The sequence below is a fragment of the Trachurus trachurus genome (genome assembly GCF_905171665.1).
Source record: "Trachurus trachurus genome assembly, chromosome: 6".
Taxonomy (NCBI): Eukaryota; Metazoa; Chordata; class Actinopteri; order Carangiformes; family Carangidae; genus Trachurus; species Trachurus trachurus.
Window position 1 is genome coordinate 36,036,087 of NC_139897.1, and position 21,710 is coordinate 36,057,796.

Genomic DNA, 21,710 nt, shown 5'->3' on the forward strand with positions numbered 1-21,710 from the left:
ACAGCCCAGGTAAAAGCCCTAAAAGTACAGCTGTCATTTCGGAGGTGAACATATGGTTATCCCCATATTTACACTTGCTCAAGTCGAAAAAAAAGTCAGCTGGTATCTGAACATCTCTATATTGCTGCTGCCGCCGCCGCCACCGCCGTAGTAGCAGCAGCAACAACAACATCCTTCTCTACAAACAAATGTTTTTCGTCCTAGTCTCAAAATGTGTCCACAAAAGCAAACGTAATGACTCAACTGCCGAAAGCTTGCCAGGCCTATAGTTACGGTTGCTAACGTAGGATTGGACAATAGCCGTTTGTGGGAGGAGTTGGCGAAGGGTCAATTCTTTTGAGAAATTTTACTATTTTTTTCTCAATTTAAAAAAAACTTTTTACTTTTTTTTTTTTTTTTTTTAGAAATCTTACCACTTTTTTCTAGAAAGGTTTCAACTTTTGTGGAGAAACTGTGCCACTTTTCTTCCAGAAATGTCTCTATAATCTTTCAAAGATGTGCACCTAATTTAAACGTACATTGATTGTTTGTGTATTTCTGGTGTTTGCTTCAAAATTTTGTCCAATGGGGGTCCGTGGTCTAATTTGTGTCATTTTGGGTCCTTGATTCTATTTCTATTTATCTTCCTTTGGGTCTATGTGATACAAGTATGAACAGTTTACCACCTAAAAAGCAGTTTACCCACTACAACACATTAGACTACACCACTACTACGCTGGCTTTGGGAGCCAATAGAACGTCTTTGTTGACCTTTCTTCCTTGTCTCCACAGTCCCCGCGGCCGTGGGCGAGGTGACGGTGAGTAACAACGGCCGTATGGACTTCCTGAGCGTGTCGTGGCGGCCGGCTGCAGGCGAGGTGGACGGCTACCTGGTGGCCCTGAGGGACCGGGGGCAGACGGTCCAGGAGCTGGCCCCGTCCAAGTCCAGTCCAGAGTGCGTGTTCAACTCCCTGGTGCCCGGGCGCCTCTACAACATCTCCATCACGTCACGCAGCGGCAGCTTCCAGAACAGCACCTTGGTCCAGGAGAGGACACGTACGTAGTAGTACTAGTAGTTTATTTGTCCCTGTAGGGAAATTGAGTTGCAGCAGATCACACACATGGCAAAACAACACAGATAAAACAGCACAGTAGACGACCATCACACAGATTAAAGGGATGAAATTTCCCTCATGATCTCCTCCCCCTCATGTGGACTAAGGGCTGGGAGAAGTTTCAGAGTCCTCCGTGGCTTCTCTGAGTTACAGGGGGTCTCGGCGTAGCAGTGCATGTCCATATGACGGTTGTTAATGGATACCAACTGTCTTCGTAACAAAAAGACACACCAAAAAACATCCAGATACCTCCATGCTGCTCGTATGTAATGTCCCTCTTGTATTGAAGCCCCGACATGAGAAATTGTCCCGAAAAAATTAAATAAGTCTATATTTCAAGCTTGTTTTGTAGGGGAAGCTTCTCGAAGCTCCTCTTCCCGGTTCGTCAAATTTGGACGAACCGGGAAGAGGACGGACCCTGGTTTGTCCAAATTTGACCCAGTACAGGAACAGATGCCAGAGTCACTGGCAAAAACTTTAACTGCAATCTTCTCAGAAATTAAGAACGGAATAAGAGAGTAGGAGATCGTAATTCAAATGGCCACATCTTGAAAACCATCAAATGTATGACTTTGACTAGGGAATCATTTTAAAGCTTATTTTCTAATCTTTCCATTGATACCAAAATCTCAACTTTGAAATTTGGGTCACTGTGACTCATTTTGTTGGATCAGGTCACAAATAAATAAAAGAGGGGACAAGACACATCCCTGAGGGGAGCCAATAGAAGTGATCCTGCGCCTGTTGGTAACCCTGACTGACCTCTGTCCTCAGAGCCGGCGAAGGTCGAGAACCCGACGGCGAAACACGAAGCGCGTGACGACTACCTGAAGGTGTACTGGCGGCCGGCGGCCGGAGATCTGGACCGCTACCAGGTCTTCATCAAGCACAACAACGAGTTCCTCCAGAACCAGACGGTCCCCAGGACGCAGAGCGAGTGTGTGTTCCACGCCCTGGTGCCGGGCCGGCTCTACACCGTGCTGGTCAACACACGCAGCGGGAAATACCAAGCCAGCGCCTCCACGCACGGCCGAACCTGTGAGTCACCTCTGACCTCTGGTCTACCTGCAGCCTAAAGTGTGATGGAGAATTCACTTAGCTCAACTTAGGGTGCACTCACACTAGGCAATCGTACCGTGCCCAAGCACGTTTGCCCCCTAAAGTCCGGATTCTATTACTGGTGTGAGTGCAAGTGTTCCGTGCCTAGGCTACACTTCCCGGGGAGCATACGTCAGTCCGACTGCCCAAAAGTCCGACGGCTCATTTCTCCGACTACCCATTCTACAGTGTTAAGGTTAGGTTTAGGGTAAGGTTAAGGGTTAGGGCTACTGAAGTCGGAGAAGTGGGAGGTTGGACTAATGGACGCAAAAATAAAGAAATGTATGGTCGGAGAAATGGGTAGTCGGACAGACGTCATGCACCCACACTTCCCAGGCCCGGCACGGTTGGGAGAGGTGTGCTTGGGCATGGTATACTTGGTCAGGAATGCCCTTAATGCGCTGCGGGCTCGTTCTCCACCATGTGTCTGCAACCGCGTGTAAACAACAGTCACTTAACGATTACGTCGCACCGTAAACATCGCTAGCTAACATCGCTTTGATTAAACTTCAAGATAACCATGACAACCGGTCAAAGCGCCGTTCTTTCTTGGCCCTAGTGTGAGTGCACCCTTAGACTCAACAGAGTCGCTGCTCGACTCGACAGAACCTGGTACTGGTTGTCTTTCTGGTATCATCTCAGCTGAGGTTCAGAGCGAACCGAGCCGATACTAAAATGTGACGTCAAACCGACAGCCGACCACTGATTGGCCAGAGCGTCGTCACGTTATCGCTATTTTTAAAAACACAAGAAGAGCGTCCACTGGTGTTGTTCTCTTGGGATCATCCCTATGTTCCCCACTTTGTATGGGACTCTCTCCAAAAGGACCTGAGGAACATGCAAGTTTTGTACCCATACCTGGAAGTTGAGTTGTGACTTTGAGTGAGAAGTGTAATTGTCCCATTGGTTGGGTTTAGGCAATGAAGAAAGGAGTTGGTTCAGTTTAGTAAAAAGACCGGGTAGAGGCTAGACAGGCCAAATAGATAGAGAGGGTCGAGATAAGTAGAGAGAGTCCATCGACCAGCAACAGTGGGGGACATAGGGCCCTTTTGGGTAAAAACAGGGAACATAGGGCCCTTTTTGGTAAAAACGGGGAACATAGGGCCCTTTTGGGTAAAAACAGGGAACATAGGGCCCTTTTTGGTAAAAACCGAGAACATAGGGCCCTTTTTGGTAAAAACGGGGAACATAGGGCCCTTTTTGGTAAAAACGGGGAACATAGGGCCCTTTTTGGTAAAAACCGAGAACATAGGGCCCTTTTTGGTAAAAACGGGGAACATAGGGCCCTTTTTGGTAAAAACCGAGAACATAGGGCCCTTTTTGGTAAAAACGGGGAACATAGGGCCCTTTTTGGTAAAAACGGGGAACATAGGGTCCTTTTTGGTAAAAACGGAGAACATAGGGTCCTTTTTGGTAAAAAAACGGGGAACATAGGGCCCTTTTTGGTAAAAACAGGGGAACATAGGGCCCTTTTTGGTAAAAACGGAGAACATAGGGCCCTTTTTGGTAAAAACAGGGAACATAGGGCCCTTTTTGGTAAAAAGGGGAACATAGGGCCCTTTTGGTAAAAACGGGGAACATAGGGCCCTTTTTGGTAAAAACAGGGAACATAGGGCCCTTACTGGTAAAAACAGGGAACATAGGGCCCTTTTTGGTAAAAACGGGGGACATAGGGCCCTTACTGGTAAAAACGGGGGACATAGGGCCCTTACTGGTAAAAACAGGGAACATAGGGCCCTTACTGGTAAAAACGGGGGACATAGGGCCCTTACTGGTAAAAACAGGGAACATAGGGCCCTTTTTGGTAAAAACTGAGTAGGCTACATAGGGCCCTTACTGGTAAAAACAGGGAACATAGGGCCCTTTTTGGTAAAAATGGGGGACATAGGGCCCTTTTGGGTAAAAACAGGGAACATAGGGCCCTTTTTGGTAAAAACGGGGAACATAGGGCCCTTTTGGGTAAAAACAGGGAACATAGGGCCCTTTTTGGTAAAAACCGAGAACATAGGGCCCTTTTTGGTAAAAACGGGGAACATAGGGCCCTTTTTGGTAAAAACGGGGAACATAGGGCCCTTTTTGGTAAAAACCGAGAACATAGGGCCCTTTTTGGTAAAAACGGGGAACATAGGGCCCTTTTTGGTAAAAACCGAGAACATAGGGCCCTTTTTGGTAAAAACGGGGAACATAGGGCCCTTTTTGGTAAAAACGGGGAACATAGGGCCCTTTTTGGTAAAAACGGGGAACATAGGGTCCTTTTTGGTAAAAACGGAGAACATAGGGTCCTTTTTGGTAAAAACGGGGAACATAGGGCCCTTTTTGGTAAAAACAGGGGAACATAGGGCCCTTTTTGGTAAAAACGGAGAACATAGGGCCCTTTTTGGTAAAAACAGGGAACATAGGGCCCTTTTTGGTAAAAAGGGGAACATAGGGCCCTTTTTGGTAAAAACGGGGAACATAGGGCCCTTTTTGGTAAAAACTGAGTAGGCTACATAGGGCCCTTACTGGTAAAAACAGGGAACATAGGGCCCTTTTTGGTAAAAATGGGGGACATAGGGCCCTTTTGGGTAAAAACAGGGAACATAGGGCCCTTTTTGGTAAAAACGGGGAACATAGGGCCCTTTTGGGTAAAAACAGGGAACATAGGGCCCTTTTTGGTAAAAATGGGGGACATAGGGCCCTTTTGGGTAAAAACAGGGAACATAGGGCCCTTTTTGGTAAAAACGGGGAACATAGGGCCCTTTTGGGTAAAAACAGGGAACATAGGGCCCTTTTTGGTAAAAACCGAGAACATAGGGCCCTTTTTGGTAAAAACGGGGAACATAGGGCCCTTTTTGGTAAAAACGGGGAACATAGGGCCCTTTTTGGTAAAAACCGAGAACATAGGGCCCTTTTTGGTAAAAACGGGGAACATAGGGCCCTTTTTGGTAAAAACCGAGAACATAGGGCCCTTTTTGGTAAAAACGGGGAACATAGGGCCCTTTTTGGTAAAAACGGGGAACATAGGGCCCTTTTTGGTAAAAACGGGGAACATAGGGTCCTTTTTGGTAAAAACGGAGAACATAGGGTCCTTTTTGGTAAAAACGGGGAACATAGGGCCCTTTTTGGTAAAAACAGGGGAACATAGGGCCCTTTTTGGTAAAAACGGAGAACATAGGGCCCTTTTTGGTAAAAACAGGGAACATAGGGCCCTTTTTGGTAAAAAGGGGAACATAGGGCCCTTTTTGGTAAAAACGGGGAACATAGGGCCCTTTTTGGTAAAAACAGGGAACATAGGGCCCTTACTGGTAAAAACAGGGAACATAGGGCCCTTTTTGGTAAAAACGGGGGACATAGGGCCCTTACTGGTAAAAACGGGGGACATAGGGCCCTTACTGGTAAAAACAGGGAACATAGGGCCCTTACTGGTAAAAACGGGGGACATAGGGCCCTTACTGGTAAAAACAGGGAACATAGGGCCCTTTTTGGTAAAAACTGAGTAGGCTACATAGGGCCCTTACTGGTAAAAACAGGGAACATAGGGCCCTTTTTGGTAAAAATGGGGGACATAGGGCACTTTTTGGTAAAAACAGGAAACATAGGACCCTTTTTGGTAAAAACAGGGAACATAGGGCCCTTTTTGGTAAAAACAGGGGAACATAGGGCCCTTTTTGGTAAAAACGGAGAACATAGGGCCCTTTTTGGTAAAAACGGGGAACATAGGGCCCTTTTTGGTAAAAAGGGGAACATAAGGCACTTTTTGGTAAAAACAGGAAACATAGGACCCTTTTTGGTAAAAACAGGGAACATAGGGCCCTTTTGTGGGCCCTGTAGTCCCTAACTCCTAACTCCTCTCCTCCTCCTCCTCCTCCTCTCCTCCTCCTGTCTCTAACTCCTCCTCCTACTCCTCCTCCTCCTAACTCCTCCTCTCCTCCTCCTCCTCCTCCTGTAGTCCCTGCAGCGGTCCAGTCTCTAACTCCTCCTCTCCTCCTCCTCCTGTAGTCCCTGCAGCGGTCCAGTCCCTGACCCTGGCCGATCAGAGGACTGAGGACCTGAAGGTGGTCTGGTCTGCTGCCCTGGGCGACGTGGACCACTACGAGGTGCAGCTGCTGTTCAACGACATGAAGGTGTTTCCTCCCGTGACGCTGGGCAGCGGCGTGAAGGAGTGCCTCCTCTCCTCCCTCACCCCCGGACGCCGCTACAAGGTCCTGGTGTCGACGTTCAGCGGGCCCAACCAGAGGACCCAGTTCATCGAGGGACGCACAGGTTTGGCCTTTTTATCACGTGACATAACACCACACACAACCTTAATGGGATAGTTCACTCCCCCTCATGTGGACTAAGGACTGGGAGAAGTTTCAGAGTCCTCCGTGGCTTCTCTGAGTTACAGGGGGTCTCGGCGTAGCAGTGCATGTCCATATAACGGTTGCAAATGGATACCAACTGTCTTTGTAACAAAAAGACACACCAAAAAACATCCAGATACCTCCATGCTGCTCGTATGTAATGTCCCTCTTGTATTGAAGCCCCGACATGAGAAATTGTTACGAAGAAAATTAAATAAGTCTGTGTTTTAAGCTTGTTTTGTAGCAGAAGCTTCTCGAAGCTCCTCTTCCCGGTTCGTCAAATTTGGACGAACTGGGAAGAGGAGACAATTTTTCGGGACAATTTCTCATGTCGGGGCTTCAATACCAGAGGGACATTACATACGAGCAGCATGGAGGTATTTGGATGTTTTTTGGTGTGTCTTTTTGTTATGAAGACAGTTGGTATCCATTGACAACCGTCATATGGACATGCACTGCTACGCCGAGACCCCCTGTAACTCAGAGAAGCCACGGAGGACTCTGAAACAACTGTATTCTATACTTTAACTTTCGGTCGCTTCAGTCCCCAGCAGAGTGAAGAACATCCAGGTGGGTAACCATGGCGACAGCAGCAGCCTGAAGGTGAGCTGGACGCCGGGTCAGGGCGACGTGGACGGGTTCTCCGTCTTCCTGTTCAGAGGGAGCAGACAGCTGGACGTCCGCCGCGTCCTCAAGCAGCTCAACCAGGTGACCTTCGCCTCGCTGCAGCCGGGACAGCTGTACCACGTCACCGTCCAATCAGTGAGCGGAGAGCTGGTGAACAACAACACCGCCTCGGGACGCACAGGTCAGAGCCTCACACACACACACCTACACACACCTACACACACACACACACCTGTACACATCGCCCTACGGGTATAGAGAGCCGAAGCGGAAGCAGGAAGTAACGTCACCATGGGACCTCAATTCGAAAAAAGTCTCCATACGAATGAACGGGAGTCCAAGTTTTATTTCGTGATCTGATTGAATTGTGCCATGAGAAAAAACTCTGTCCTCTACCTGTTTAAAACATCACGTTTCATGAAGAGAAATCAGCAGTTTGTTGTAAAACTATTGTAGAATAAAACTCCTTAGAATCCGTAACCATAGAGACTCCAGGTGGCGTAGGTGACGTCACCATGGCGACCACATGGCGTCCTTCCTTTCCCGTGTCAGTTGGTGACGTATTTTTAGTGGGACACAGATCTGTAGTCGTAGAGCGTCGTCGCACTAAATACATTCTTCTGTTGTCGTGACAACAAACTGCTGGTTTCTCTTCATGAAACGTGATGTTTTAAACAGGTAGAGGACAGAGTTTTTTCTCATGTGGCAATTCAATCTGATCACGAAATAAAACTTGGACTCCCGTTCATTCGTATGGAGACTTTTTTCGATTTGAGGACCCATGGGGCTGCTTCCGCTTCGGCACTCTATTACTTAAGTAAACTCAACTCAACTGTACACACACACCTACACACTAGTGATGGCCAGATGAAGCCTCATGAAGCATTGAAGCTTTTCATCACATTGGTTCACTCAAGCACAAAGCTTCTTGGGGCTTCAGTTGCTCTACTACTCCATCTACTGGCCAAAAAGAAGCATCACAATGATATTAGTGGTCTGTAGATAGATGTATATTTTGAACTTTGTACAGGTTTAAATAGGACATTTGTGTCCATAAAGAGTCATAAGGGAAAGTGGGAATGAGGGTGAGGACAATAAGCTTGTGTGACCGATGTTGTTCAGGCCATAGACTGTCTATAGAAAGAGTTTCAGGCCCTGAGTGGGTCTCGAACACGGATCTCCTGCACCGTGGGCAACGATGCTAACTGTTTCACTAACCGCTACACGCTGTCTCTTCTCTTTACTGGTAGCCTACCGCGGATCTCCGTCTGTTAACGTGGGTTGTGGGGCAGTGAATGTGCTTGTTAGTTGAACTTGTGGAATAATTTTTATTCAGAATATAGATATAGATAATACTGTTGAAACACATGTTGCACTCGCTGCAGAAACACCACAGGATGCAGGGGAACCTCCACTGCGTTTCACTGTGCCTCCTATTTCGAATAGCGCTGTCAGTCTTGAGCCAGGTTTTAGTAATGGCCTTCTTCCCTGCCAACAAAAGAATCTTGATCAGATATTGGTCTCCTATATGCACCGATCAATCCAAATGTCCGAGGTACAGAACAAGACAAGACTTAGGAATCACATATCCCAGCACATTGCAGAGAACTGAGTGAACATTCCCCCAGAAGGGCTGTACATTTGTGCATTTCCAAAAGATGTGTGTTCTGTTGTTGTTCTGGTAATTCTACATATTCAACCTTTAATTGTGACATCCCTACTGTCCACTCACCTGCCCCCCCCCCCCTCCCTCCTGTGTCAAATATGTTTGAAATAAGTGTCTAAAAACAAGCTACTTTTAAGTATAATTATGCGCTCCGTATCGTGTTAACAAATCTCATTATACCTAAAATAAGTATATTTATACATATACATACATAGTTATACATTAAAAGCAGCTTGTTTCTAGACACTTTTTACTTCTTTCAAGCAGATTTTCACTTGAAATAAGTAGAAAAATCTGATAGTGGAGCAAGTTTTTCTTTCTTATTACAAGCACAAAAAAACTTGCTTTCACTGGCAGATTTTTCTACTTATTTCAAGTGAAAATTTGTTTGAAACAAGTGAAAATGATCTAAAAACAAGTTCATTTTTAGGTGATGAGTCTTATTTTAAGTGGAAAGAGATTAGTTTTGACTAGAAATGAGACATTTTGACAAGAAAGAAGACAAATATTCTTGGAAAGATTTCGAGTTTTTGCAGTGTAGTTTTATTGGCACTAGTTTTGCTTGTATGTTTTATTGTGCAGCACTTTGGACAACCTGGGTTGTATTTCTAAATGTGCTATATAAATGAATATGTATTGTATTGTATTGTATTGTATTGTATCTCTCCCTCCCTTCAGTCCCGTCGGCGGTGGCGTCGGTGCAGCTGCAGAACCTCCAGACCACCAGCAGCCTGCAGGTCAGCTGGCCCGAGGCTCTGGGCGTTGCCGACGGTTACCAGCTGCAGCTTCTGGACGGCCGCGGCGTCCTGGTGGCCAACGCCTCGCGGCCGGCCGGCGCCACCGGCCACCGCTTCGACGGCCTCACGCCGGGGAAGAAGTACCGAGTCCTGGTCCAGACCGCCAGCGGGGGGGTCACCAGCCTGGGGGCCGCGGCCGAGGGGCGCACATGTAAGAGATGAAATAAAACATGTTTCAGTGTTTACAGAAGAATCAGTCGCTTTAAACTCAGGACACCAAACCATTCAATTCAATTCAATTCAATATCTTTATTGTCCACAATGTGGAAATGTGTCTTTGGCTTCACCACTTACAGTAGCATAAGACCACATAAAATACAATACAATAACACACAGTAAATAGCATAGCAAGAGAGTAAAAGAATAAAAGAGTAAAAAGGTGATGTACATAGCTCCAAAGTGTCCTGAAATGCATTTATGAATTTATTATTGTGATTGCATGCGGTATGAATGATTTCTTAAAAATATTTTTGGTAGTTTTGGTAGCTCTATAGCGCCTTCCTGAGGGGAGTTTTTGAAATTCATTGGCCAGGGGGTGACTGGGATCTGTTCGACTCTGTCGTCGTAAACCATGATGTCACGTCTGGACTGGAAAGAGGACTCAGGTGCTGAAGCCAGTTTTATTTAACAACCAAAAACCACTGCAAAGGAGGGAAACAAAAAACACTCAGATGTTGAGGCAAAACAGGCAAAACAGGCAAGAAAGCTCAGTTAAACTATGGACGTGGTCGATAACTGGGAACGAGGGCATAAAGTCAAAATGTTACCAAAACAGTTTTTAAGATTTTAAGGAAATTTGTTGAAAAATAAAAAGACCCCATGTAGAGGCTACAGTCCTCTCTGCAGGCATCCCCGGTTCGAATCCCGCATCGGGCAGCCCTTTCCTGCATGTCATTCCCCCTCTCTCTGCCTCCCCCTTTCCTGTCTATCTCTCCACTGTACTGTCGATTAAAGGCAAGCTTCCGCTACAAAACATATTAATATGGTTCCTCCTCTTCCCATCAGGCCCGGCGGCCGTGTCGGACCTGGCGGTGCAAACCAACGCCACCAGCAGCCTGTCCTTCCTCTGGTCCCCCCCCGAGGGCGAGTTCGATTCCTACGAGGTGTGGTTGTACCGGAGCGACGAGCGGCTGCAGGAGCGTCGGAGCGTCAGCGTCCAGTCCAGCGGTCAGCAGCTCTGCTCCTTCCACGGCCTCAGACCTGGAGCGCCGTACCGCCTGCTGGTCCAGACCCACAGCGGAGACCAGAGCAACCAGTCCTCCATCTGGGCCCGCACAGGTGAGGGGGGGGGGGTTAAAGGGATAGTTCAACATTTAGTCACTGGCCCATTGCCATAACCCCTATAGTCATAGCAGTAGGTTCGTTACCTTTAATTGTCGGTGCAAGCTGTTTTTAGAACGGCGGAGCAGAGCCGTGAGCTGCTCAGAGCTACGCTACGGAGGCTCATTATGGGATTTCTTGGTTTCCCTCATCATCAAACTCATCAAATACACAATCCAACAACTCCACAACGCTCTGGTGGACAAGTTGTGAGCTGCACATTCACCACGCTATGAGATAATAACACAACGTTACCACACAGAGTTGTTTTAGAGGGAAATACATGTAAAACTGCTGATGCACGTTGCCTTCAGGGACAGTTGTTCATCAACAGTCTCTGTATTTCCCTCTAAAACGGCTCAGTTTCATAAAGTTACATTTCAGTTCTGCTGGTGGACCAGATTAATACTGGGTATACTGAAATATTAATGCATTTCCAGTGAGTATACTGAGTACAGCTGAGTTATCACATAGACTACACCACTGACAGCGTGTTGATGATTGTTTATTGGTCAGTCCCAGCAGCCGTCGTGTCCCTGAGGGCCGACAGTGGGAACCGGTCTGAGTCTCTGAGTGTGAGCTGGGACCGCGGTCCGGGGGATGTGAGCGGTTTCCTGCTGGTCCTCTACAGACCCGACGGATCGCCTCAGGCCGAGCGCCGTCTGGACCCGCACGCCTCCCAGTCCGTCTTCTCAGACCTGGTCCCCGGGCGGCAGTACCAGGTCCAAGTCCTGAGTCTGAGCGGAGACCTCAGCAACACAGCCAGCACGCTGGGCCGCACCGGTGAGGAAACTATATGTTGTTGTGTTTTCTATCATTTATTTAAAAAGAAAAGATCCCTGTGTGCTCTACACTGCAAAAACTCAACATCTTTCCAAGAATATTTGTCTCATTTCTAGTCAAAACTAAACTCTTTCCACTTAAAATAAGACTCATCACTAAAAATTTACTTGTTTTTAGATCATTTTCACTTGTTTCAAACTAATTTTCACTTGAAATAAGTAGAAAAATCTGCCAGTGAAAGCAAGTTTTTTGTGTTTGTAATAAGAAAGAAAAACTTGCTCCACTATCAGATTTTTCTACTTATTTCAAGTGAAAATCTGCTTGAAAGAAGTAAAAAGTCACACGTGTATTGTAACACCACACTGCAAAAACTCAAAATCTTACCAAGAATATTTGTCTTATTTCTAGTCAAAACAAATCTCATTCTACTTAAAATAAGACTCATCACATTAAAAGCAGCTTGTTTTTAGACACGTTTTACTTCTTTCAAGCAGATTTTCACTTGAAATAAGTAGAAAAATCTGATAGTGGAGCAAGTTTTTCTTTCTTATTACAAACACAAAAAACTTACTTTCACTGGCAGATTTTTCTACTTATTTCAAGTGAAAATTAGTTTGAAACAAGTGAAAATGATCTAAAAACAAGTTAATTTTTAGGTGATGAGTCTTATTTTAAGTGGAAAGAGATTAGTTTTGACTAGAAATGAGACATTTTCACAAGAAATAAGACAAATATTCTTGGAAAGATGTAGAGTTTTTGCAGTGCAACAGGAAGGACTGTCTAGTCTTTGTCTTTTGTATTTGTCATTAAATGTGTCTTGTAATCCCATATGGGACTTTACCCCCTCCAAAAGCCCCCAGACCCCCGTCGTCCTTCCTGTTCCGCGGCGTCACCAACACGTCTCTAGAGATCACGTGGAGCGGCCCCGAGGACTCGGACTACGACGACTTTGAGCTGCGGTGGACGCCCCGAGACCGCCTGTCCGTGGTCAACCCGTACCACAGCCGCACCTCGGGCAGCCGCATCCTGACCGGCATGTTTCCAGGGCGACGCTACACCTTCAGCCTCAGGACCGTCAGTGGGGCCACGGCAACCGGGGCCACGCCCACCTACAGCACCGCCATCCACACCAGCATCCGAACCAGTAGGTGGCAGCAGTAAACATACTACACACATTCTACCACTAAGGGGCGTTGTTCCCCCTCAGAGTGGTAGAATGAGCAGAGACCACCTGGAGGACTGGAGTGATATATAGCTTTTATAAAACAGTTACCAATAACAACAATATGAAAGAGGACATGTAGTTTTCTTCCAGCAGAATAAAAATCTGTTCCCAGCTGTCCAGACGTTAGCTCCAAGTAGCTCTGTCACTGCTCAGTCCCCTCTACCATTGTTAACCCTCTGGAGGTCAAAGTTCACCTTCAACATGTCAATTACACTACTTTACTACAGTTTTAACATCGTAAAAACATCAGCTGTCTGTTGCTACGGACTGCAACAGTCCGTTGTCATGGATACATGACAACAACTTCCATTCATACCAGTCATACGAGCCTGAGGCGGAGTGATAGCCTACGCTGTGATAAGGCTTTAGAATAGTAGCCGTGGTAACTGCTCATTATACCACGGTTAACAACCAATCAGATCGCTGGATTTCACCTTTCTGTTTAATAAACATCAATATACAACTGTGCATAATAAGAGTATATTATACATATACAGTATACAGTAATGTAGTGGGGAAACACTTTGCTTTCCAAAACTTCACGTTGTCCCTTTAAAGGAATCCCCTTAGATGTTGATGTTGATGATGATGATGAAGAAGTGCACTGCAAAAACTCAAAATCTTTCCAAGAATATTTGTCTTATTTCTTGTCAAAATGTCTCATTTCTAGTCAAAACTAAACTCTTTCCACTTTAAATAAGACTCATCACCTAAAAATGAACTTGTTTTTAGATCATTTTCACTTGTTTCAAACTAATTTTCACTTGAAATAAGTAGAAAAATCTGCCAGTGAAAGTAAGTTTTTTGTGTTTGTAATAAGAAAGAAAAACTTGCTCCACTATCAGATTTTTCTACTTATTTCAAGTGAAAATCTGCTTGAAAGAAGTAAAAAGTGTCTAAAAACAAGCTTCTTTTAATGTGATGAGTCTTATTTTAAGTAGAATGAGACATTTTGACTAGAAATAAGACAAATATTCTGGGTGAGATGTAGAGTTTTTGCAGTGTGTCTTATTAACATGCCCCCCCCCCCCCCCTCTGTTGTGGTTGAAGAGCCCGAGCCGGTCCACGGCCTCCACTGCCACCCTCAGAGCTCCACCTCCATCTCCTGCTCGTGGGCGCCCCCGGTGGCCGACTACGACTCCTACACCGTGGAGTGTCTGGACGTCACCACGCTGGTCTACTCCCGACGCACCGGCCGCAACGCCACCGCCTACCTCATCACGCAGCTGGTGCCGCACAAACACTACACGGTGTCGGTGAAGGTCATCTCAGACCAGACCACCAGCGACGAGGCTCAGGACACCGTGGTCACCATGATCGACCGTAAGGGGGCGGGGCTTAAAGACTGGGGTTCAGACCAGGTCTCTATTATTTTTCATAAAATGACTGGACTAATAGATTTGATTTATTTATTTAGCAAATGCAAAGTCTTTCAGCCCAGCATTTGATCAAATCAAATCAAATCAAATCCATTAGTCCAGTCGCTTTATGAAAAAAGGTTGAACAAATTGCAACAGAATCAAACTCAACTGGTTTTGTATCCTCAACATGTCCTGAGTGAAGGAAAAAAATCCCAGAAGAATCTCATTAGGGGAAAGTTTAGAAAAAGACCCAACTAAGTTATAGCCCATTTATACGCCTATTCATTATTTTTCTCACGTGAATAGGGTAACATTTTGAACCTTTAGATATCACCATGAAAATTACTGAGTTGATTACTGACATTAAGACAAACAAAAAATGTATTACAAGTTTTTTTAAATTCTTTGTAAACATGAGCAAATTTGCATAAATTTGCATAAATTCCACCGTTTTTACGTCACATGTATATATGAAGTTGCTGTGGTGGTACCGGCATGAAAATTGGAATGAGTTGACTCCATCGGTCAACCGACAAGAAACCACTTTAAATTTCAAGATGACTGCAATTTTTCAAGACAGCCACATCCTTAGTAGACCAGGTATGACATTACATATGGCTAATTTGCATTCATTCCAACACCTGATCTAAACATTGGGTGAAAATGTCTTGTTCAGTCTTGTTAACATATTACAGTTAAAAAACTTCATATTAAGGTCTGAATGGAACCCATTTAGGCTATCAGGTGTTGTATGTCTGCAAATTAGCCATACGTAATGTCACACCTGCTCTACTAAGGATGTGGCTGTCTTGAAAAATTGCAGTCATCTTGAAATGTAAAGTGGTTTCTTGTCGGTTGACCGATGGAGTCAACTCATTCCAGTTTTCAAGCTGGTACCACCACAGCACCTTTATATACAGTATACATGTGCCGTCAAAACGGTGGAATTTATGCAAATTTATGCAGATTTATGCAAATGTGCTCATGTTAACAAAGAATTTCAAAAAACTTGTAATACATTTTTTGTTTGTCTTAATGTAAGTAATCAACTCAGTAATTTTCATGGAGACTAAAGGTTAAAAACTTTACCCTATTCACGTGAGAAACATAATTTCCCCTAATGGGATTCTTCTGGGCCTTTTCTCCCTCACTCAAGACATGCTGAGGATACAAAATTGTTGAGTTGAGTTTGCTTCTGTTGCAATTTGTTCAACGTTGACCCCTTTTTTTTACCTAAAATTAGCTACTGGTCTGGACTATATTGTCCAGTCAGGTGTCTAACTGGTGTCTCTACTGGTCCTAACGTCCCCAGGTCCTCCCGTCCCCCCCATCAGCACCAGAGTGAGCGACGCTGTGGTCACCAAGTCCTCCATCGTCTTCAGCTTCAACTGCAGCTGGTTCAGCGACGTCAACGGAGCCGTCAGGTTCTTCACCGTGGTGGTAGCCGAGTCCGAAGGTACCGACGCCCTGAGAGGACCCTACTCAACTCTACTCAACTCTACACACACTGCAAAAACTCTACATCTTACCAAGAATATTTGTCTCATTTCTAGTGAAACTGTCATTTCTAGTCAAAAACAATCTCATTCTACTCAAAATAAGACTCATCACATTAAAAAGCAGCTTGTTTTTAGACACTTTTTACTTCGCTACTTCGCTACTTTTTACTTCGCTACGAAGATTTGCTTTTACTAACGCTACCAGTTAGCCGCTCGCTAATGCTACTACGGAGTGAAACGGAAGTTGAAAACCAACTTCCGTTGTGGTGTGACACAATGGATCATGGGAAAATAAAGTGGTGGATAACAAGCACAAAAAACTTGCTTTCACTGGCAGATTTTTCTACTTATTTCAAGTGAAAATTAGTTTGAAACAAGTGAAAATGATCTAAAAACAAGTAAATTTTTAGGTGATGAGTCTCATTTCAAGTGGAAAGAGTTTAGTTTTGACTAGAAATTAGACATTTTGACAAGAAATAAGACAAATATTCTTGGAAAGATTTTGAGTTTTCCTCTACTCTGATGTGTTTCCTCGGTGTGTGGAGGTTCTGGTAGCGAGCAGCCGGACCAGCGCCACCCTCTGGCCTCCTACCGGGACTACCGGTCCAACAGCTCGGTGCGGTCCTACCAGACCGGCTACTTCCCCAGCCGCTGCAGCCTCGGCCCCGACGGCCCCCGCAGCGTGGAGATCACCGTGGGAACGGGGACGGCGGCGCTCGGCGGGAGCTGTGACCACAAAGACACGGCACCAGACACCGGCAGAGACCCGAGCCGCTTCTGTGACGGACCGCTGAAACCCAGAACGGCCTACAGGTACGACCCGGTCTATTACTACAATCACTTACACCTTAAAGGACAATACCGGCCATTTTTGACCCCTAAATCGTTGTCCTGATGGTCACCAGTGTTGGGGGGAGCAAAAAAACGCGACTAAAATTGATGCAGGCAAACCGGAGTTACCATGGCTACCCGGCGCTAGCGCTAGCCACAACGCTAAAGTATGAGGGCAATTCTTTATAACCACAACAAACACTCAGAAAACAATCAGATATCTCTGGTACATGACTGGAATCCTTACGGCGTGTTCACACCGAGCGCGAGGCGAATTTTTCGCGCGATAAGATTACATACAAAGTCAATGTACAGACGCGAATGGATGCGAATTTGTGCCGGCGGTGCGAATGACACGAATGGCGCGAATGAAGCGAAAACGCGAAATTCTCCCGTTCACTTGAGTTCAATTCTCCCGTTCACTTGAGTTCAATATTTTGAACTCAAGGCTACTTCAACTAACTCAAGGCTAGTTCAATATTTTGAACTCAAGCGAAATGTTTGCGCGAATGCTGCGAGTAAAAACAAATATTCCAGCGGGCAAACTCGAGCGAGTGGAGCGAGGCGAATATTTCACTTGCGCCCGGTGTGAACGCACCGTTAGAGACACCACTGAACTCATATAGTGTAGAGTAGAAACAGTATAAACTTTGTGTTTTTAACTCTGAAACATCCCAGAAAGACATTACTATCCCATCACAGATTAACTCTGAAACATCCCAGAAAGACATTACTATCCCATCACAGAGAGAAACTAACACTTTGTCCTTGTTGGGATGATTTCTTTACTAAAATAAACGGTCAGAGATATTCTGGACATCACCACTGCACTGCTCCACCGGTTATTTTAGTACCAGCTCCTTTAAGGTTCAAGTTAGCTTCATGTTAGCTTCATGTTAGCTTCACGTTAGCTTCATGTTAGCTTCACGTTAGCTTCACGTTAGCTTCAGGTTCACTGTAAATGTATCGCCGTTTATTCTCTGGAATATTCACACAGTCGGTCTCAGACACACATGTACACGTGCTCTCACACTGAGAATATAAAATAGTTAGCTAACCTGACGTGTTAGTGGATTTCTTTACTAAAATAAACGGTCAGAGATATTCTGGACATCACCACTGCACTGCTCCACTGGTTATTGTTGTTGAAAGAATTGCCCCCAATAGGTTAGCGTTGTGGCTATCCCTAGCGCCGGGTAGCCATGGTAACTCTGGTTTGACTGCATCGGTTTTAGTTGTTAGTTGTTTGCCCCCCCCAACACTGGGTGACCATCAGGACAACGACTTAGGGGTCAAAAATGGCCGGGTTTCTCCTTTAAGTTGTAGGAAGTTGTTGTGTGTGATGAGGTCGTTGTTAACCTCTGTGTGTCCTGCAGACTCAGCGTCAGAGCGTTCACTCAGCTGTTTGACGAGGACGGAGGAGGTGATGATGTCATCAGCTCGCCGCTCTTCACCGACACCTTCCTGTCGCTGCCCGTCGTCACGGAGACCGGTGAGAAACGCTTGTTGCCGACGGCGACGGTGATCAGGATGTGGGAGGGAGGATGAGTCACGTGACCGTTTGTCTCCACAGATCCACTGAGCGGCGTCGTCGAGGGCGTCAGCGCCGGACTGTTCCTCATCGCCACGGTGATGGGCGTCACCGCACTGCTGGTCTGTCGGCACAGGGCGCGCAAAGTGTGAGTAGGGAACTAACTAGCTGCACTAACTAGCTGCGGTAACTAGCTGTTTAACTAGCTGTAGTAACTAGTTAGTAGTAGTAACTAGCTGTGGTAACTAGCTGTGGTAACTAGTTGTGGTAACCAGCTGCGCTAACTAGCTGTGGTAACTAGTTGTTATAACTAGTTACTGTAACTAGCTGCAGTAACTAGCTGTGGTAACTAGCTGTACGGTGATGGCCGTCACCGCGCTGCTGGTCTGTCGGCACAGGGCACGCAAAGTGTGAGTATGGAACTAACTAGCTGCAGTAACTAGCTGTGGTAACTAGCTGTGGTAACCAGCTGTGGTAACTAGCTGTGTTAACTAGCTGTGGTAACTAGCTGTGTTAACTAGCTGTGGTAACTAGCTGTGGTAACCAGCTGTGGTAACTAGCTGTGGTAACTAGCTGTGTTAACTAGCTGTGGTAACTAGCTGTGGTAACTAGCTGTGGTAACCAGCTGTGGTAACTAGCTGTGGTAACTAGCTGTGGTAACTAGCTGTGGTAACTAGCTGTGTTAACTAGCTGTGGTAACTAGCTGTGTTAACTAGCTGTGTTAACTAGCTGTGGTAACTAGCTGTGGTAACCAGCTGTGTTAACTAGCTGTGGTAACTAGCTGTGGTAACTAGCTGTGGTAACTAGCTGTGGTAACTAGCTGTGTTAACTAGCTGTGGTAACTAGCTGTGTTAACTAGCTGTGGTAACTAGCTGTGGTAACCAGCTGTGTTAACTAGCTGTGGTAACTAGCTGTGGTAACTAGCTGTGGTAACTAGCTGTGGTAACTAGCTGTGTTAACTAGCTGTGGTAACTAGCTGTGGTAACCAGCTGTGTTAACTAGCTGTGGTAACTAGCTGTGGTAACTAGCTGTGTTAACTAGCTGTGGTAACTAGCTGTGGTAACCAGCTGTGGTAACTAGCTGTAGTAACTAGATGTGGTAACTAGCTGTGTTAACTAGCTGTGGTAACTAGCTGTGGTAACTAGCTGTGGTAACTAGCTGTGGTAACCAGCTGTGGTAACTAGCTGTAGTAACTAGATGTGGTAACTAGCTGTGTTAACTAGCTGTGGTAACTAGCTGTGGTAACTAGCTGTGGTAACTAGCTGTGTTAACTAGCTGTGGTAACTAGCTGTGGTAACCAGCTGTGTTAACTAGCTGTGGTAACTAGCTGTGGTAACTAGCTGTGGTAACTAGCTGTGGTAACTAGCTGTGTTAACTAGCTGTGGTAACTAGCTGTGGTAACCAGCTGTGTTAACTAGCTGTGGTAACTAGCTGTGGTAACTAGCTGTGGTAACTAGCTGCAGTAACTAGTTGTGTTAACTAGTCTCTGTGTGTTTCAGAGTGGAGGAGGGAGCAGGAGTCAGGATGAGCGTCAGAGAGCGAACGACATCATCAGGTCACCTGGCGGTCAGAGGGTGAGAAACCATGACGACCGGCGGTCACATGACCAGAGCTTCTGTTACAGACATACAACCATAACCCTCAGATACATACAGTTATACATGTAATAATATTGTCTTCTTCATCCTCTGCTCCTCTTCCTCCCGTCTACAGACACCGTCGTATCTCCAGGTGAGTCTCTTACCTGTCTCAGCTGTTCTGCTCTTTATGTCGTCATGAACTCCCCAGAGCACAGTACAACACAGTAGTTTCAGACAAACAGGCAGAGGTTTTATTTCCAGACAGGGTTGGGTACACAGGCAGGCAGACAGAGGCAAGAGGCAGGACGAAGGGGCAAATAAAGTCGTACACAAAACAGGCTGTGACTTGGACTATGACTATCCACCACTATCCGGAGAATGATGCTGGGTGTCGCCATGACACTCCACTCCACCGTTACTGTATTGTTGACAGCATAGACTGGTTGATAGACATCGGCCGTCATGACTTTATTTATAATCATCACCTCATTTTAATGAGAACAATACGGACGAGGTTTTAGCTTTATGTCACATTTTCACGTCACTATATCACCGTTGTGACTACTCTGGTGTTTATGAAGTCTGTCGCTACCCGATCCGCGACGCTACCGGATCCGTGACAGCCACGTACGGCAACTCCACTTGGACAAACTTAGTTGAATTGACTTAGGATCACTGCCCTATGTGCGTCGCCACAGACGGTTTATCTTTTTATTTATTTTTTTAAATACTTTATTAGTAATGTAAATTGAGGGTTGGTTGTGGTGATCTGGATCTTGATGCTCAGAAAACAGGAACACAGGCGGACTTTTAATGTTTACTGTCCTCTTTTCTCGCCGGCCTCATCACCATGACAACCACAAACAATCACAACTACCACAACACTCACTGAATAAACGAGTCTGCCGCGGCTGTCTTATGACGGACCTACGCGGTTTTTATTTTATTTTATTTTATTTTTTAATCATTTTCACAGTACCGTATTTTAAATTCACAGAACTTAAAGCATGTACGCAAATCGGGCAGTGCCCAAATGAAGTTTGTCCAAGTGGAGTTGCCGTAGGCAGCTGTCCAAGATGGCGGCCGGTCTGCGCATGCGCAGACCAGTTTTGTCACGGATCCGGTAGCGTCGCAGATCGGGTAGCGACAAAGTCTATAAAACGAACTGTTGAACAAACATTTTAGATTCTAACGCTACCAGTTAGCCGCTCGCTAGAACCGGTGGCTAACGCTACCAGTTAGCCGCTCGCTAGAACCGGTGGCTAACGCTACCAGTTAGCCGCTCGCTAGAACCGGTGGCTAACGCTACCAGTTAGCTGCTCGCTAGAACCGGTGGCTAACGCTACCAGTTAGCTGCTCGCTAGAACCGGTGGCTAACGCTACCAGTTAGCCGCTAACGCTACCAGTTAGCTGCTCGCTAGAACCGGTGGCTAACGCTATCAGTTAGCCGCTAACGCTACCAGTTAGCTGCTCGCTAGAGGCTAGAATGCTACTAAAACCCACTTCCGTTGTGGTGTGACGCAATGGATCATTGGAAAATAAAGTGGTGGATAAGCTGGGACGAGGACTGTGAACTAGGTAAAATACAAGAGGTAATGAGGGAAGATGGGAAACAGGTGGGGAGAACAATCAGGGAGCAGGTGTGACGGGACGGGGGAAGGACGTGCAGGAAGTAACTCTAGAACAGAGACAGAGGGTTAATGATTTCAAAATAAAACAGGAAAGACAAGACATAAACATGAAATGTGCCAAAGCAAACAGAAAGTTGACAGACATGACACTCTAACCCTCTCTTCTCTGTTTCAGTCCCGTCAGGATCGTCCACTTTGAGTCTCACTACAGCAAACTGATGGCCGACTCCCACTACCTGCTGTCAGAGGAGTACGAGGTAATGTACCTAACCCTACGGGGGGGGGGGGGGGGGGGGGGGGGCTGGGGGGTGTTGTTGTCATGCCGACCTGCTGAACCCCGTTCTG

At 46.0% G+C, this 21,710-nt stretch overlaps 1 protein-coding gene across 1 annotated transcript in view; it reads left to right on the top strand.

Annotated features, from left to right (window-relative positions):
* Positions 1 to 21,710, top strand: part of ptprbl (protein tyrosine phosphatase receptor type B, like) — a 46,923-nt gene that overhangs the window by 17,924 nt on the left and 7,289 nt on the right. Inside the window, exons 10-25 of the mRNA XM_083974156.1 lie at positions 772 to 1,035; positions 1,869 to 2,132; positions 6,171 to 6,434; positions 7,059 to 7,322; positions 9,486 to 9,755; positions 10,610 to 10,882; positions 11,441 to 11,707; positions 12,561 to 12,851; positions 13,983 to 14,255; positions 15,606 to 15,749; positions 16,338 to 16,605; positions 18,000 to 18,115; positions 18,197 to 18,302; positions 19,654 to 19,728; positions 19,868 to 19,885; positions 21,541 to 21,622. Coding sequence (XP_083830282.1) covers positions 772 to 1,035; positions 1,869 to 2,132; positions 6,171 to 6,434; positions 7,059 to 7,322; positions 9,486 to 9,755; positions 10,610 to 10,882; positions 11,441 to 11,707; positions 12,561 to 12,851; positions 13,983 to 14,255; positions 15,606 to 15,749; positions 16,338 to 16,605; positions 18,000 to 18,115; positions 18,197 to 18,302; positions 19,654 to 19,728; positions 19,868 to 19,885; positions 21,541 to 21,622 — 3,239 coding nt within the window. The remainder of the gene's footprint in view (positions 1 to 771; positions 1,036 to 1,868; positions 2,133 to 6,170; positions 6,435 to 7,058; positions 7,323 to 9,485; positions 9,756 to 10,609; positions 10,883 to 11,440; positions 11,708 to 12,560; positions 12,852 to 13,982; positions 14,256 to 15,605; positions 15,750 to 16,337; positions 16,606 to 17,999; positions 18,116 to 18,196; positions 18,303 to 19,653; positions 19,729 to 19,867; positions 19,886 to 21,540; positions 21,623 to 21,710) is intronic.